Here is an 18,561-nt window from a genome sequence, read left to right as displayed (position 1 = left end):
CATGTTCAAAAAGGTTAGTTAAACTTAAGTTGAGAATTAAATCATGGCTTCAATTGCTATTTTAGACATATATGTTGTCCTTTTTGCAAAGTTGCAACAAAGAAATTATCATCTAGATTCTTAAAGATCAGCTCCCCCCAGGCTGCTTTCATTATTTTGATTTAGCGGCTTTAGGCATAACTGTTGAAAATCAACACGATGAAACTAATGAGAAATAAGATATTAGCTTATGCTAGATCAAAGGGTAACTCTGTCGTTAGATGTGCCCTCTATTTTCGTAAATTGGTAATGAAGAAGATAATATGGTTTGGGTTGCAATAGTTCAAGCCAAGTCCGCTTTCTTCTCGTTTGGTTTTTTTTTTTTTTTTTTTTTTGTTTCAACATTTATTTTCTCCAAAATCAACTACTTCCTTCATTTTTACTCTATTGGACAGAAATAAAAGTACAATCACTGTCTGCATAATTAAGTCAAAGTCACTGTTTCAACTCTTCTCGTGATCACAATACTAACTTATCTTCCTCTTAACTTAATCCATCAGGCATATAACTTACACGCAAACAGAATCTCAATTCATGGAGATAGATTCTTCTCCAACTTCAACACCGGTATGGACTAATATTTCATCACTTACTAACTGGATCTGGTCATGGATTTCTAGGCATCCATGTGGATTTCTCAATCCTTCAAGCTCCGTTGCCACCTTCATTATAGGCCCTCTCTTGCTTTTCAATCTCAAGCATCTAATCGCAAGACAAGCAACAGCATATATATCCTCTTGGGTAGCTCCATTAGCAACTTGGATATCTGAACTCTGAAGCAACTTGTTCTCTTTTATGGACTATATGAAGTATGCAACAAGGCTTCTTTCTTCTTCAGCACGGGTTAAAGAGACTGGCTTCTACCCTGTTAAGAGATCAGAAAGCACAACCCCAAAGCTATAAACATCACTTTTCTCCATGAATTGACTTGATATGAAGTACTTCAGATTCAAGTATCATAATATTGCTTGCACAAGTGTGGTCAAGTTTTACCATCCGGAATTGATTTTATAGTCTCAAATCAGAAACCTTGACACTGCGTTTTGTCATCTAGGAGAATGTGGAAGATTTAGTGTCACAATGAAAGATGGCAATTGAGGCTGCAGAATGCATTTAGGCTACTGCTTCAGCAACAAAAGCGAGGTTTCATTATCTTGCTTGTAAGTCTGGTGAAAAAGGGTACCCTATGGTAAGAACTGGTACACTAGTAAAAGTAAATTCAGTCTGTGAACAACAACCTAGTAAGTTCACAATGTTTCTATAATTGATTTGAGAAAGAATAACAACTTCGTTTATGAACTGTTGGATCTGGGATTTGTCTATTGCTTTAGACCTCTTAATAGCAACTATCCTACCATCATCTAACATTCCCTTGTAAATTGTCCCAAAGCCTCCCTATCCTAGAATCCTACTCGGTTCAAGTTGTCCATTGCTTTTTCCAATTCCTCGGCATCATATAATTTTATTTTTCTCCACCTCCAAAAGATGATAATCCTTGGTTTAACAACAAGCCTCCATTCTCTGCTTAAAGAATTTCTCTCAACAAACAGCTTCTTTTCTTTTTTGCTGACATAAATACATGTTGTAACCAAAAAGTTGTAAACAAAGAAATCCCCCACAAATTCCAAAACCTAAAATAATCAAAGAGAAAAGAAAAAAAGAAATAATAGGCCTTATGCTTCTTGTGGTTAATTAAGAAGCCCAATTTTGTTTTGGTTTATAGGGGCAGAACAGGCCAGCTATCTGTTTAACCAGAAAAGAAGGAAAAAGAATCGACCAAAAGTGGAGTATAATTGAACTTGAGCATTCTTCTGATCTTGTCACATCCTCAATTTGTTAATTGAATGAGAGAAAAGAGCTTCAGCCATAAATAAAGGTAACCAGAGTGCAAAAACTGGGGGAAATGACTTAATATAGCAAAGACAACAAGAGTGGACAAAAAATTATTGTTCAAACAATGATTACTCATAAACATTGCCATGCAGAGATATAGGGCAAACATTTTATTAAAATAGATATCAATGGACCACAAACAAACATAAATCCATCTTACTTGGGCAGTAGTGTCTTGATGACTTGCTTTGCATTTTGCTGTCTCCACCTCTGCAATTGCCATCACCTCCTTCAGCTGTTTGGTTGTTCTTTCCTGCTCAACTCCTTGAAGCTGTGCTTTATGTCTAAGATTCTTCACCTGAGAGATAACAATTGGTGAGGCATAATGCAAAACACTGAATATCCTATCAAGCAAGTTAAACAAGCTTGCTGGAAAAAGTAAACAAGAATTATCTTCTAAACTGTAAAATATTCTGCTCAAATTAAAGTTTAGGATCTAGCTTGCCAGCCCATATTTAGCTCTTTGATTTTTCTCCGTCACTGACCTCATCCATTAACATATTGTATTGTTTTAGGAAGAAACCATATCTTGACCATTGTTTTGAAAGAACTTAAATTTATTACATTGCATTGCAGAAGTGCCAATTTTGATGCATTTATGCACTCACTTGGGACAGAAATTTATAATTCATGCCCATTTGTTATCTAGGCATCATGGATTAACTATAATATCCAATAAGCCTATCAGCCAGACCAAGAGTAATATGTTCTCAAGATCTGATCACTCTCAAAGTTCACTCACAAAATAGTATGCATTCAGTTTTGGTAAAACGATATAAGACAACACAATTTGTTTAGGAATTATTTGGCTGAATTTTCACTACTTGCTTGTTGCTTTGGAAACAAAAAAAAATGCGTTTGAGTATAAAAGCAAAAATTTTCTTCAAGATTTAACAATTAAAAAAGTAAACTCTTTTGGAAAACAAAATTTATGATCTTATTCTTACTTTTATCAGAATATTTATGTTAAAATTGCTGCTGCATTTTAAGCATTTGTTCATTTTTAACCAATTATGATTTTGCTTTTGCATTTTAGCAATTCTTCGTAAGCAAAAAATTAAATAGGAGAATGCAAGGTGCAAGAAAAACAATCAATGGGAACCTCAGTGAAAAATAAATAAAAAGATTCCACAAGAGTATTGAGAAGAAAGAAAGACAAAATACTTATGATCTCAATCTGACAACCTCTTGAGTAAGGCTATCATTGGTCCTCTTAGCATCATCCATAACTATTTGAGTGGAGGTGAGACCTCCAAGGGTTGGGGTGAGTGTTGTTGAACGAGGAGGGCTAGGCCGTCTTGACTCCTGATATTAGTGATGTTGCACAAGAAACAATTCTTGATCCAGGAACAGAAGCTGAGAAAAATTTCTTGGATGATCCATATACCAGATTAAAAGATTTAGAAATAACAAGTTCTCCCCATTGGGAGCCTTCATTTGGAAGTGGTGAGACACAACTACTACTAAATTCTAGCTTCTTGTTTCTCTTTGATTGGCTTTCCCTTTGCTTCAATGATTCCATTGATGAAAATCTAGCAAGTTGAGATGAAAGCTGGAATCCGACTTGTTATCTTTATCAACAAATTCACTAGTCTCATGATTCATTCCTCCTCTTCGACTCACAGAAGATTGAGACGAGGCATCAGTTTGAACTGCTTTCCTCAGTTTATTGAAACAATAACTTCTGAAGCCTTTGTCTAATAGAAGGAGAAAGTCCATCACAATGGGTGAGAACATCCAACGAATGTACCACTCCTTTCTGAACAACTGTATGAAATGCTGATGATACACCCCTAATTAAAATATCTTTGTGGTCCAAATCATAGTTATCCACAAGAAGAAGCAAAAACTCAAGAAGGGAGTGAGTGAAGTCAATATAATTAGGCAAGGAGCATACCATCAATAGCATTGCAGGCTCAATATTCATAATATTGTCCACTTTTTCATTGAAAAAGAGCCAATCATAAAACAGTGCCAGCTTCCCATTAGCTTCAATATAGTTCTTCCTACAACATTTTAGTAGCCAACCGATAACAGCCCATCTGGGAATAATGTTTGACTGAATAATTTCATTAGACGGGTGGTGTGCACAACATAGAAACCGGACAATATCAACAACAAGACTCTCTCTCTCTGGCCCTAAAAGAAATTTCTTTGCAAACCATGTCTGGTATCGTTTCTGGCTCCCTAGCATCACATGTGTGAGTAAAAACCGCAAGTGTGTTTCCATTTCAGGAGTGATCCGTAGTAAGAAATACCGACTGGAAGTTCTTGTGCAATACAGCTGAGAGATATCCGAGAACCCAGCAGTTCTAAACTCACTTGGATTCAAAACCAAATCCTTCCATATAGTTCTAAATTCAGGTACATGAACTAGATCTTGTAATAATCGAACAAGATCCCTCCCTATCTTCAAACAAAGGTGAAACTGCTCCCTTAACATTCTGACACAAAACTCAATCTCCAATTGCCTCAATACCCCTAGTTCCAGATTACTCGATAACCTACAATGATCCGATAATAAACGAAGAAATGTATAAAGTGCACTAGTCAAAACTAAAGGCTCTTCTTCTAACAAACAATCCCATTTACTTAAACAAACACTCACTAACTCGAAACATAACCAAAGATTCCCATCACTAAAATCACCACCAATAATTTGCCTCAACAAGCACACTAACAAACCATCAATGCCTACCGCGGAAACATCAATCATTTCTCTAGTAACCCAAATTAACTGATCTTTAACTGAATCAACAAACTTTCCATACAATTCATTAACAATTCCGACTAGTAAAGTTAAAAACAGCTTATACCCATCAACAACAATAGCATGTAAGTGCTTAATATGGATTTTGGCGAAATGGGGTTCGATTAAAACACCATAAATTATAGCTTGATTAAGTTGAGTGTATTCTTGGGGGTTTGGGATTGTTAGCGGAAATGGGGGTCTTAGTTTTGATTCGAGAAGATCAAAAGCTTGCCTTAGAGAGAGTTCTTGCTGGCTTTCCGCTTGGTAGGATGCGATTCGAATCAGTTTCGAAGCCATAAAGAGTAGTTTTCACTACCTTACGGGACTGTTACTGGGGCATTTTGTTAAATTTAGAAGTGGGCTTATACCGCTGCTTAAAACTACACAAGAAAAATGAAGTTTGAGGAAATTTTGGCAGAATTTATCAATAAAATGATTTCTGCTTTACTTAGGGGAAAACAAAAGGTGAGTGTGGTTAAGGAAGGAGGGGGGAGACGTTTGACAGAGGAAGGGAGAAGGGAAGTACGTTTTTGAAAAGAAATAGGTTAAGCAGACGTCGCCGTTTAATGTGGGTAAAATAAAAATGATGAAGGCTGGCAAAAGGAGAGGTCTCACAACTGTGAGTTGCTAGCTCTTCTTTAGCTGCAAGCAGGTTATGTTCTGATCAGCTTCTTTTGTGCCCTACATATGTTTTTTGTTTTTTAGTTCAAGTTCTGACATTTATCATACGTAGGAAATGAAGGAAAAAAATTATCTATACGGTCAGCTTTTGAGGCAACTAGTCTTGTCTTATTACCCTTGTATGGTATTATTCTATTATTTCAGAGTTCTCGTCTGCTGATTCAATACATTCTTTGTTGGTTACCTAGAAATTCATAGACTATATAACTATATATTCAAAGCTTGGAAGAATTGTGTGATGATGGCGGACTGGGACAAGTCTACCTGAGGATTTATAGCAGATGATATAGCATAACTACTAGAGAACAGCATAGTCGATTACATTCATTTCAATGCAGTTTGCACCTTATGGAGATCAGCTGCCAATGCCATGCATGCAAATTCGCCATAGCATCATAAACAGCAAAGTTGGATGGATGTTTTGCCTTCTTAATTCAAATGGAAATCCGCATGCAATGAAGAAGTCTTGTTTGTTGCTAGGCTTCAAGGAGAATTACAAGTAGTGAGAATTAGACTCAAATGAATTTTTTTTTTTTGGTAAAATGGTCAAAAGTATTCTCAGACTTTGGTTAAATCTAATGCTCTCTCCAGGCGGTCTTAAGTATGCACACCCCCACTTCAGTGTCTCGTCAGCCTGGTGCATTCACCTGATTGACAAAGAAATGAACTGAAAATATAAAAATCAAACGAAAAATGGAAAACCTTTTTCCTGCAGATTTCATTTGCTTATGAATTTACATGATTGCTGCCTTCAACAAGAGCCAGCAACCTACTAAGAATTTACACTTGTCACCCTCAATCCCCCCACACAAGGTACATATAGGGAAAAAAATGAAGTAAAATCAAGTGGGAAAAATATCAAAGGGGCCAAAATAAAAGAAAACCCAATCAAACCTCTCTAGTTATCTCACTAATACCATTTCTGCTTCCCTCAACTCTTGATGGAACAACGGGAAGCCGAATATAATTGATCAATTGGATCCCAATAATTGGGATTGAAATCTTAAAAGGACTATTACATTTACATAATGGTTATTTCACTGTGTTAATGACCCAAGTCCTCACTCCCAACACCAACACTAGACTTGTCAATCATGCGGACATTGTATTGCTCATATACTCTTGCTCTGTTCTCTGCCCACCATTGTTCTGCTTGTTTCTCACTAAACCGCTTCCGACTGCATCATAGTTTCAAAAACAGTTTAATTTCTCTTCAGCAATAAACATGACTAAATTCATCTCTAAGAGTCAAGTAAGATAAAATATTGGACTGTTACACCAATCAAAGGTAGGCTAAACAGACGTGCTTAAATCAAGCACATGAAGTATGTGATGGCGTGGGAGGTTCAAATTAGACTGAACATGCTTCTTCACCTAATTGAGTTCCCATGCTTGTGGTCTGATTACAACTTAGTGTAGGAGCAAAAACACAGGTTACAAGATTGGCACTTTGGGATGCATTTTTGTATACAATTCAAAGCTTATGATAATTTGGCTGTTTGTCGAAGCCAAACTTGGGCATCAGTTGATTTTCGCAAGTTTTGACAATGCCAAGCCCATCCTGACATCAGGCTAACTTGAGCAGTTTAATAACACTTTTAATTCCCATATTATTATCATCTTACTTGATTTTGCTTACTACAAACAGGAATGTCCTCTCCACCAAATCATTCTCAAGTCCCTGTTATTTGGGATAGCTTGTCAACACAATTTAGAATTGCCAGACAGAGAAATGCATAACATACCTGAAGCGAACTCGCTTGAGATCCTTGGCACCTCCTGGTAGTGAGGTAAGTGTTATATACACACCAGGTTCATCTTGCTCAACCCATTCATTCTCATTTCGAGATTCACCTTCTTTTATTCTGCCTCCACTTTTAGTTGCTGGTTCAATATGGCCTTGTTTGTTATGGCCCAAACTACGATTACTAGCAGTGTTAGAACCATTAGAAAGCAACTGGCTGCTTGATACATTTGAATCTGGTTCTTGGCACACTATTTGACCATTCATTCTGTCAATTGAAACATTAGAGACATCATTTGAAGCAGGGCTGGAGCCAAATGAAGTAAATGAAGGCGACTTGATGTTCCGTGCAGCGCCTACAGGCAGTCTTTCAGCCATATCCTTCAACTGTCCAGCATATCATATATCATCTAAATCAGTAGAGAGACATGAAGTATTGGAAGTGCAACTAACAACTAAACTGACTCTAGTGATACGTTGAGTTCTAGAGATTAGGCAGAAACAACAATTTATTGCACTGATAACATTATGTATCATAAATAATACTTTTATTGCAAAGGCATTTAACATGCAACTAAAAGATATACATCCAGAATCTATATGAGCAGTAGTTTAGCATTATGCTTCCATCTGCTATCCAGTAAAAACCCTGTGTGATTCCAACTTCTTAGAGATAAACAAGTGAGAGGTGAAGAGAGGAACCAGAAGGGATTCTATCAGAACTAAATTCTGAAAGTTAATTTTATATATTTATAAGGGCAGAACAGTCCAGCTATCTGTTTAACCAGAAAAAAAGATTGAAGGAAATATGCTAGATGAGAGATTAAGTTATCTAAGACGTTAGTTAAGATTTTATGGGTTTAATTGTAACCTTTACATATATTTAGGCTATTTTAGATTATTTAGCTTATCTTCTATTAATTAGTATTTTACTTCTTTTCCAAGTATTAGAGTTTTAGGGCTATATTTTGTATTTTGCATTTCACTAGGATTTTTAGTTTAGTATAAATACGTATGTTATTTTAGTTTCAATTAGATTTTGTTTGATGAATATTTTAGAATTTGATATATTAATTATTTAGATTTTCTTCCTCTATTGATTCGTTCTGATTTTCTCTCCTAGTTTTTCTGTTTCTACCCTGATTTCCTCTGTTCCTCCCTAATCACTTCTGCTTGTTTCTAATTTTCCCTCTAGATTTCTATATTCTCTCTCTTTTCCCTTCTACATCAATTTGTTATCAAAGCTCAAGAGAGCTTTTAGTTTTGATTAGGTTTTGGATGATAAACATTTGCAATCCTTTTTTTTTTTTTGAGAATATATACTTGAGATTTTCTCTCCCTCTATTGATTCTTTACAATTTTCTCCCTCAGTTCTGTTTTCCCCCCGATTCCTTCTATTGCTCCCTAATAGCTTCTGCCTATCTCTGATTTTCCTCTAGATTTCTATATTCATCTCTTTTTCCTACTAGTTCTACATCAAGAATCCACCAAAAGTGGAGTACAATTGAACTTGAGCATTCTTATGATCTTGTCACATGGTCAGTTCATTACCCAAAGGTAAGCAAAGAGCCTCAGACATAAATAACAGGTAACCAGAGTACAAAAACTGAAAAAAATGACTTAAAATAGTAAGACAACAACAAAGACAAAAAATTATACTTCAAAGTAATGATGCTCATACACATTGCTATGCAGAGCTATACGGCTAAAGTTTTATTTAAATAGATATCCATGGACCCCAAACAAACATAAATTCAACTTACTTGGGCAGTAAGTGACTTGATGACTTCCTTTGCTGCTTTGCATTTTGCAGTCTCCTCCTCTGCAATTGTTATTGCCTCCTTCAGCTGTTTGGTAGTTCTTTCCAACTCAACTTCTTGAAGCTGTGCTTTACGTGTAAGATTCTCCACCTGAGAGATAAACAATGGTGAGGAATAATGCACAAACCCTGAATAACCTATCAAGCAAGTAAAGCAAGCTTGCAGAAAAAAGGAGACAAGAATTATCTTCCAAGCTGTAAAATATCCTGCTGAAATTAAAGCTTAGCATATAGCTTGCCAGCCCATTTTTAGCATCTTTGATTTTTCTCCTTCACTAAACTCATCTGTTAGCATATTGCCTGACAGAAATCTTTAGGCTTTAACATGGGAAGCCATATATTGACCACTGTTTTGACAGAACTCAGAATTTATTAAATTGCACTGCAGAAGCACCAGTTTTGATGTATACTTTGCACTCACTTTGAACAGAAATCTATAATGCATTCTCAATTGTTACCTACGCATCATGAATTAACAATAATACCCAATAAACATATCAGTCAGACCAAGGAAAAGACCAAGAGATAAAGGTTCTCAAGATCTGACCACTCTCAAAGTTCACTAATGTAATACCATTTGTTCAAATTTTTGGTAAAGTTTCCTTCATCTTAACTACAGAAATGTATAACAAAGTAAGACAATGCAATTTACTTAGGTATTATTTGGCTGTATCTTTGCTACTTGCTTTTGCTTTTGGAAGCAAAAACTAAAAAATGTGTCTGAATATAGAAGCAAAAAGTTTTCTTTAAGAATTAAAACTTAAAAATGTAAGCTTTTTTGGACATCAAAATTTATGATCTTATTTTAACTTTTATTCAGGATAATTATATTAGAATTGCAGCCACATTTTAATCGTTTGATCATTTCTAATCAATGATGATTTTTTTTTTAACTTTAGCTTTTGCATTTTAGCAATACTTAGGAAGCAAAACTAAATAGGAAAATGTTAGGTGCAAGAACAACAATCAAAGGGGACCTTAGCTACAAAAATTAATGATAAATCTCCACAAGAATATTGAGAAGTGGAAAGACAAATTACCTGTGCTCTTAATCTAACAACCTCTTGACTAAGGCTATCATTGGTCCTCTTAGCATCATCGACAACTATTTTAGGGGAGGTGAGGCCTCCAAGAGTTGGGGTTGGTGTTGTTGAACGAGGAGGGCTAGGCCGTCTTGATATTGGTGATGTTGCACGAGAAACGATTCTTGATCCAGGAACAGAAGCTGAAAAAAATTTCTTTGATGATCCAAATACCGGATTAAAAGATTTAGAAATATTAAGTGCTCCCCATTGGGAGCCTCCATTCGGAACTGGTGAGACACGACTACTATTAAATTCTAGTTTCTTGTTTCTCTTTGATCGGCTTTCCCCTTGCTTCAAAGATTCCATTGATGAAAATCTAGCAAGTTGTGCACGAGATCTGGAATCCAACTTATCATCTTTATCAACAAATTCACAAGTCCCGTGATTTATGCTTCCTCTTCTACTCACAGAAGATTGAGATGATGCGTCAGTTTCAATGGCTTTCCTCAGTTTATTAAAACAATTGTCACAGACACGATAAGGTTTGTTGGGATTTGGAGCCATGGAAGCCTTAAGACACTTCTTACTGCTGCATGCATGACAAAAGACTAGTCCACAGTTATAACAATTGTGACGTTTTCTTTTGAAATTAAATGGGAGGCGACAACCAGAACACATGGACTGATCAACACCCGAAACCCATTTATGGAGACAGATTGCTGCAGTGAAGTTAGTGCCACAGGCAAAACTTTTGACTTGCTTGTCTTTCAGAGCTTCTACCAAAGTTGGGGAGTTTCTGTCATCAGAATCCCCATGACCCAATCTACCGTTTGCTCCCTTCCCCCAAGTATAAACTTCAGTTTTGGAAGTCAAAACTGCAACATGATAAGCACCACAAGAAATCTCCTCAACAAAACTCTTGGAAAGCTTTCCTTCAACATGGATAGGAACCTTTCCATCAGCTTGTGGATTTCCCAGCTGGCCATAAACAGGACTTCCCATAGTGTAGACATTCCCTGATGTTGTAAGGGCAACTGTCAGACTGTGTCCACAGGCAACTTGACAAAAGTTTGGTTCCACAAGAGCAGCAACGCAAGTAGGAACAAGTTTTGCTTCCTTATCCCCATGGCCAAGTCGACCTTTATCCCCATCTCCCCATGTAAATAGCTTCCCTGAGGAACAGTTGCTAGAACTTGAATTTCCAACCATGACTTCCACAACTGCAGCAGTATGCCACACTCCACAAGCTGCTCGCACAGTGCGGAGCCCCTTTAGGGATTCCACTTCCCTGGGTATTGAGACACTATTCCGATCTCCATGACCCAAAACACCAAACGTGCCATCTCCAAAGGTAAATAATTGACCTGCAGAAGTTACGACAGCTGTATGCCAGGGGCCACAAGAGATTGATGAGACATGTATCCCCTCCAAGGGCCCATTCACTCGTTTTGGTACCCAATGACTCACTTCATTTCCATGACCAAGAAGACCAAAATTATAAGTGCCATCACCCCATGTGTACAAATCACCAGAAAGTGTGACAGCACAAGTATGGTACTCACCACATGCTACACGTTCAATGTTAGTATTACTAAGGGCATCAATAAGCTTTGGATGCAAAACGTCAGAGTCTACACCATGCCCAAGCCGGCCTCCAGATTCCTCTCCCCAGGAGAAAACCTCCCCCTGCTTGGTTACCAAGGCAGCATGTCGACCACCACAGGCAATATCCTGTACATCAAGTACAACTGCAGATTCTAAAGCTTTAGGCAGTAAAGAATCCATTTTGAGACCACAACTGCCAACTTTATGGAGTCCACCACCCAAAACACCATCACCAGTGCCTTCACCCCAAATGAAAACATCGCCCAAGGCATCACCATCATCATGACCAGACCCTTGGCTTGATGAGCTAACTGCACTAGAAAGACTAACCCTAAAAGCATCCATTGCCATTGTCTTCATGTGACCATGTACACTATCTGATCCTCCTGAAGACAAAGAATGAACTGAACCACTAGCAGAATCTGGAGGAAAGAAACCCTTGGGAGGAACAGCATATAATATTACATCTGAAAATGCCTTATCAAGACCATTCTTTGGAGGACTTTCATACGGACTGTGAAGGCGAAGGTGATCACCATCCTGAATTTATATAGAAAAAGCATCTTAAATTCACAATGTTGTAGTGTTAGAAGGCAGAGTCTGTAGATAATATAGAAACCACACCTTCTGCAAGCTATCATTACTACCAAATGGAGAATTCAAAGGTGAACTTCTTCGTGTGTATGTTCTCGGACTATTTGCTTCAGAAGGAATGCCATCACTTCTCGATTCTGTTCTCCATTTTCTTTGGTGGCTGCGAGAGATTAATGCTTTTAAACCACTAAACCAGACTTCGGCTTCATCTTTATCCTTGCAGATCTAGTAAATGATTTTATTAAGAAAATAAAAAACATTTAGCTGTTTGTATATGGCACAGGAGACGAGGTATACAACAGTAATCTCATAACAAGAAGTCATGGTTTCAAAGAGGCATATTCTTACCAAATCCAGTGATCTGTCATTATATATAAGTGAAAACGACTGATACTCTTTCTCAGGCCGAGGATACCTTTGAAAAATAGGCTGGAAGAAAATATAGGCCATTTTTAATCAGTACTAGCAGAAAAGTAAAAAAATTTTAATGTAGTCATCACAGCATAACCAAGGCAAGACATGAATGATAAGAGACTAGACTACCGCAAAAGAATAAATGGAAGCTACTACAGTGACAAAAGTACACAGAGAAAAGATCTATAAAAACACATGACCCACTAAAGCACCACAATTTCAAATTAGGAATTGTCCTGATTCTGCTATGCTGATCCATGGGCAGAATCAATACAATCGATGGGAGTTGCAATGCTCAAGCAGATAATTGGACGAAAAGGAACAAAGAACATGCACATCCACATCATAGTTTTAAGTTAAGGATCATTGTAAGGCTGCTACAGTGATCCAAGTGCAGTTGTAATGCAATGAGCGAGCAAAAAATTGAAGTAAAAACAAAATTATATTGATCAACTAAATTGCAACATCACCCAAAATTGGTGAACAAGGATTAATCTTGTGTACAGTGAGAAACACCTCCTCACTAAACACATGTACGTTTGAGGTGAGCCTGTAAAAAGACCACCTGACTTAAGTACACTAATGGTTGCCTCCCAGGATCCCACTTCAGCCACTCTATTGCTTAACTTTACCTCAGCATAGAAGATTGTGAATTTCATGAAAATATGCAATTGTAGTCAATTCCACATCAGCTTGGATAAAGTTTACACAATCGTGGTTCAAGTTTCCTCACAGAAATAACTGTCTATGCATAAAATATCAATGATGAACACTAAAATTAACTTTGTACGTGTAGTAGTGCCAAGGAAGATATAAGGAAATGATTAAAAAAATCAGACAAAGCAGACATTTCTTTTATGTTTCCATCACATGTTACAGGCATGTAATCAACTCTCCAAGTATTGTCAAATCATGGCAAAGTAGGCACAGAAAATATGCCATCTCTAAAGAAAACCACTTACAGTGCGCTGCCCAGATATGATTCTAGACACGTGACTTAGTTTAAGATGTTTCTCCTCTTTCCCTGAGAACCATATTAAAACAGACTCATCCTGAAAGTAGAATAACAATCAACCATTTAGGACTTGTAGTGGGAAAAAATAATTCAATAATCAGCAGCACAAGGATAAACTGAACCAAAATATAAGTTTTTCTACTTATTTTACACCCATAAGTACTCTTTTTAATCACTCAGCTTACATGTTAAATCAATTTCATTTTTTTATTCTTCAGCATGGTGTAGAGCAAATTGAATTTTGCTTTCTCTATCTATTGATTATGTTCTTCTCCTTGTCAAATTGCTCAAAATGTAAATATGAGGAAAGCAAGTAAACAGAAGCATAATTAATCATTACAAATAACATTGTTCAAATGGAAAATACTTAATTACCCACCAGTTTAGACGTGATTTATTTCAAAGCTCCATTTAGCTCATTCAGAATAAATGTCAAAGGGTGGAAATAGAGCACTGGAATTTCACTTTCTCCATGTTTAAATATAATTTTCTCTTTGAAAATTATTCCAGCATATAAATTTTGAACTTAAAAAAGGCATGCTTCTCAAGCATTTGCAATCCAAAATAGGATATTTCCGGCATTTGTAGACCAATATTTTAACCAAACGGTGCTTATTCTTTTGACAAGATATGTAATATCATATGTGTACATATACAGGGAAGTGATTGCATCTCTAGTTTCAACTTTCGTTTATTATCTTACACGGAAGGGCTTTCCAATGTTCAATGGAGGAAGGAACCACTACTGTAACAGGTCAAGAACAAGTAAAAATGATCTGTAGTGATGGCAAGTGGACTGTGGTCTCACCAAAGTAAGAGTAATCAAGGTATAGGAATAGCAGAACATAGTTATAAACAAATGTAATGCATTATCATGCAGAATTAATTCCTATTCAAGTATTTATAGTTTGTATTTCCCAAGTTGGCAGTTAGAAATAAGAATAGTCTGCTCAGCAGCAGTTTTGAACCTGATTTCCCTTTATCTAATACAGGTATTTGAGCAAAAAAAAAAAGTACAGGTACTTGAGCAAGAGTGCCAAAGACAAAGGAATAGTACCAAATAGTTGTAGACAAATTAAAGGGTTACCATGCAGAATTAAGCTCACTTCTATTCAAATATAATTAGTTTGGACTTCGTAAATTTGCACCATGAATAGTCTTATTATCAGCAGCTTTAAACTTGATTTTCCTCTATGTAATACTAGTCATTCCATATTTCATTACCTACAATGGCTAAAAACCACTTCACTCATGCTTGTACTTCGCTTGAAAATCATGTACAAAACATTACTCACATCTTCAATAGAGGCTGATTGATAACAAAGAAAATTATGCTCTCGAACAGATACAAACTTTAAAAGAAACATGTTAAAAAGTTTCAAGGAAGTGACTGGAAAATGGGGCACACTTACATTTGAAAGGCGGAAGGGACAAAATTTTGGCTTCCCTCTTCTTCCATACTTCAGCAAGTATGCTCCTTTCTTCAGAGCAGTAATGGCCTGTCGTAAAGAGCATCCAATAACCTAACTTAGGCATATTTAGCACATTTGCAGGTAGGAAACATAATTATAGCTCCAAGATCAATTTACATGTAGAAGAATGATAAATTAGAGGAAAAATACTCACTGCACAATCAAATTATTCAGAAAAATACTCATTATAATGGAAGAACATAAAGACTGATAAAAAGACTTTCAGAGATTTCATAAAAGGAAAAGGCTGTAATAATAAAGCATAAAATAGAACCACAGACAAGATTCCAGCTAGAGCAGGGGCAATCCCCTTTGACCAAAAACAAATTCAGAGTACCTCCCAACTTGACTGAAGCACCACCCACACTAACACTCAGCATCTAAGCAATCTATTTTCCAACTTACATCGAACTAGACATACATGCATATAAAGATTACCTCCAACTTACATTCCAAGGATCCAGAGATGAATGAAGGATTCTCATCAAGTAAGGTCTGGAGATATAGATGTGCCAGACAAAATATGACAGTACCCATTTATTTTTCTATGGTAAGATATCCAATTACTTAGTATTGAGGCCTGTTTAAAACCAGGCCAAGTCATGAGTTGTTAGCATATCTTAAATGCAACTGTATGTAACAATACATGCCATACATATGGGTTAAGAATTTAAAAGTTAAGTATAGGGGCTGCTCAATATATTTATTACTCCCAGCTTCATCATTTATGAATAGTGAAACAGATAACACAAATCAGCCAGGAAGAAGTATCACAATCGCATTGGTGGGTCTTGATTTGGGTGCAGCAGGTAAAGTGATAGCATGACAAAATGCCTACAATCACCTCTCCTAGCATATGGTACTTGGTATTTCCATTCAATTGTCACAAGAGTGGTTTTAGCTACTAGGTGACTTCATATAGCAAATTCTAAGATCATTCACTCAATGCAACACTAAGATTAGCTGGTTTCACCTCTTTACTCACACCTCAAGAGTCCAATACTAATAAAAGCTTTACAAGAGCAAATTACAATTAAAATAAGGGGATCAAGATGTTGCTAACAGGGCTTCACCCTACTTAAGCCACAACTAGAATGCCACTATCTGTTTCTACTTGCTCCAACAACTACGCTTTTACTCATACACATCCCTCAACGATCATTAAAATGCTCAATACTCTGAAAAACTATACTCAAATAAAAAGCATCAAATCAGCCGCTTATAACAATAATCAGAAAAAAAAAACTCAAAAAATTCAATCCAACAAACAAAGAAATCAAATTCACTGATTAAAATACAAACAAAATCACCCAAAAAAATCACCTGCTCGATGTCTCTTTCGACAGGGCCAGTTCTGCTAAGATCGGAAGCCATCCTATCCGTTCTTGACATAACCGAAACTACACTTTACTAAACCAAAAAAAGGACCCCCTAAATCCCCAACAATTAAAGGAATCCAAAAAAAAAAAATACTTAAGAAATGTTTAACATAAAGTCATCCATTTTCAAAACCAAACCCTTCCATCCAAATAACTCTTTACCTTTTCCTTCTCACCAGAACTAAACCCTAACTTCAACCTCTCAAATTCCACCCAATATCCGAAAAATTGGGATTCTACCATCACGAGAAGTTTACTAGTTCCCAATTTCACTTCACTTTTTACACCTCTTTGGAAATTTCAATAATCTTAATCTAAAGAAATTATGAAGAAAATAAAGCTTTTATTTAGTGAAAGTAGCAAAAAGTTGAGAAGAAAAGAATCAATTTGAGAATGAGGTGGGAATTGAAGGGAGAGAGGTATTTGGGAAGAGAGAAAATCTGCGAGGAAAGTGAAGGAAAAAAATGGGAAAGAGTTGGGAAAATGCTAATATTATGATCTGATTAGGAGTCACAGCAGACAGAGACAGAGACAGAGAAGGGAGGGCATTAATAACTCAGAGAGGAAAAAAAAAAGGAAAAGGGCAAAGAGAGAATAAAAAAAAAAACAGAGGGGATAATGCTAAATACCCACCTCCTTTCTTTTGCTTTGCAGTAATTTTTGGGTTTTTCCGTTTGGTGGCTGAGAAAGTTGTAAAAAGAAAGAAAAGCAAAGCCAGTGAAATGATGTTACTGAAACTGTAAATAGTAAAATCCTAGTCAAATCTTGATTGAATTTCTTTGACTCGGCCGAGTTGAGTTTTCCCGTTGCGTTCTTTCCTTTTCTCAGTAGTCAATAGAAAAAAAGAAAAAGAAAAGAAAAATCAAAAGCTCCATGAAATTTGATTGAAAACATATTTATCTTTTTAAAAAATATATTCTTTTAGCTTTTTAAATTTGGTAAAAAATACATTCATTTACGGAAAAGGTAATAATATTAATTACTAATTAATCTTAAATGAAAAGACAAATGTATCTTTGTTAATTATTTATTCTCTCGTTTCTTTCTTTTATCCAAAACTTTTTTTAATTACAAAATTATGATTTAAATTAGTTATGAGATTTTATTAATTTTAAAATTATATTTAATTATTACCAAATTAGTAAATAATATTTTTTGTATTTCCTTTTGCTTTCTCTTTTCTAGCAATACTAGTTTTCAATTATTAGCAATATAATTAAAATTTTGCACAAAAATTTACACTTTTTAATTAATTTAAATTCAAAGTCATCCAATGTCTCCTTTCAAAAAGGAAAAGAAGAACGTCACGCGTCGTTCGGCCACTTTGATTCAAGTCAACGTGTTTTTATTTTGGCACTTTTTTCTTTCATTTTAAACATAGTATTGACTGGGAGAAGTAGAAAAGAAAATATGTGTATCTTTTTAACTGAAAAAAATTATATATTTAAGCTTTCATTGATAATAAAAGTCATAATATTTAAAAAATTTTGAATTATTTTAAATAATATAAATAATTTTTTATTCTTTTATAATATTCAATCAAATTTTTATATTTTTATTTTAGATTATATAGACTCCTATATGATATATATAAATCTTTTTTATTGACAAAAATATTATATTTTAAATTTTTATTTTAAATATGTTATATTCTTAATAATAATAAAATCTATCTACTTTGTAAATACATAAGAGTTTTAATTGCATCGAATAATTTTCATTAAAATATATATGAATAAGATTTATCAAATTTGTAAATAAGAATTTTAATTTCATTAAAAAAAGTTTATTACTTCTAAAAACATTTAATAGTTTATAGATTAATATTACAAAATTTCATTTATGATAATGGAGACATTAATTGTCTTTTATATCTAGATAATTAACTTTACATTTAGAAAATTGATAAAAATGGTCATGTTTATTCATTATAAATTTAAATTTTCATTTGAAATATTTTTATTATTAATATTAATAAAATTTACTTAATTTTAAATATATAAGAATTCTAATTGTATCTAATAACTTTCATTAAAAATATTTTATAATATAAATATTAATAAGATTTATCAAATTTGTAAATAAAAATCCTAATTGAATTGAATGAAGTATTGAATAATACATTGATT

General features: G+C 35.1%; 2 protein-coding genes across 3 annotated transcripts; both read right to left on the bottom strand.

The window, feature by feature from the left end:
* On the bottom strand, positions 353–5,307 carry LOC18590000 (integrator complex subunit 3). 2 transcript variants are annotated; one of them, XM_007015253.2, is made up of 3 exons: positions 3,097–5,307; positions 2,093–2,230; positions 353–904 (listed from the first exon to the last, which is right to left on the bottom strand). In XM_007015253.2, exon 1 carries the CDS (start codon positions 4,979–4,981, stop codon positions 3,599–3,601), a length of 1,383 nt encoding a protein of 460 aa, XP_007015315.2. In that variant the 5' UTR covers positions 4,982–5,307; the 3' UTR covers positions 353–904; positions 2,093–2,230; positions 3,097–3,598. The 2 variants fall into 2 exon arrangements, with proteins under 2 accessions (XP_007015315.2, XP_017983165.1); XM_018127676.1 differs by having other exon boundaries at positions 3,118–5,307.
* LOC18589999 lies at positions 6,048–17,009 on the bottom strand. Its single transcript, XM_018127905.1, has 9 exons — positions 16,377–17,009; positions 14,994–15,080; positions 13,529–13,618; positions 12,501–12,581; positions 12,183–12,377; positions 9,969–12,098; positions 8,873–9,019; positions 7,111–7,496; positions 6,048–6,543 (listed from the first exon to the last, which is right to left on the bottom strand). The coding sequence occupies exons 1-9, from the start codon at positions 16,443–16,445 to the stop codon at positions 6,411–6,413; spliced, it is 3,318 nt and encodes a 1,105-aa protein (XP_017983394.1). The 5' UTR covers positions 16,446–17,009; the 3' UTR covers positions 6,048–6,410.

Source organism: Theobroma cacao, chromosome 9 (assembly GCF_000208745.1).
Source record: "Theobroma cacao cultivar B97-61/B2 chromosome 9, Criollo_cocoa_genome_V2, whole genome shotgun sequence".
In the NCBI taxonomy this organism is placed as follows: Eukaryota; Viridiplantae; Streptophyta; class Magnoliopsida; order Malvales; family Malvaceae; genus Theobroma; species Theobroma cacao.
Note: the sequence above shows the minus strand (reverse complement) of the source record. Positions and strands in the feature narration are given on the sequence as shown.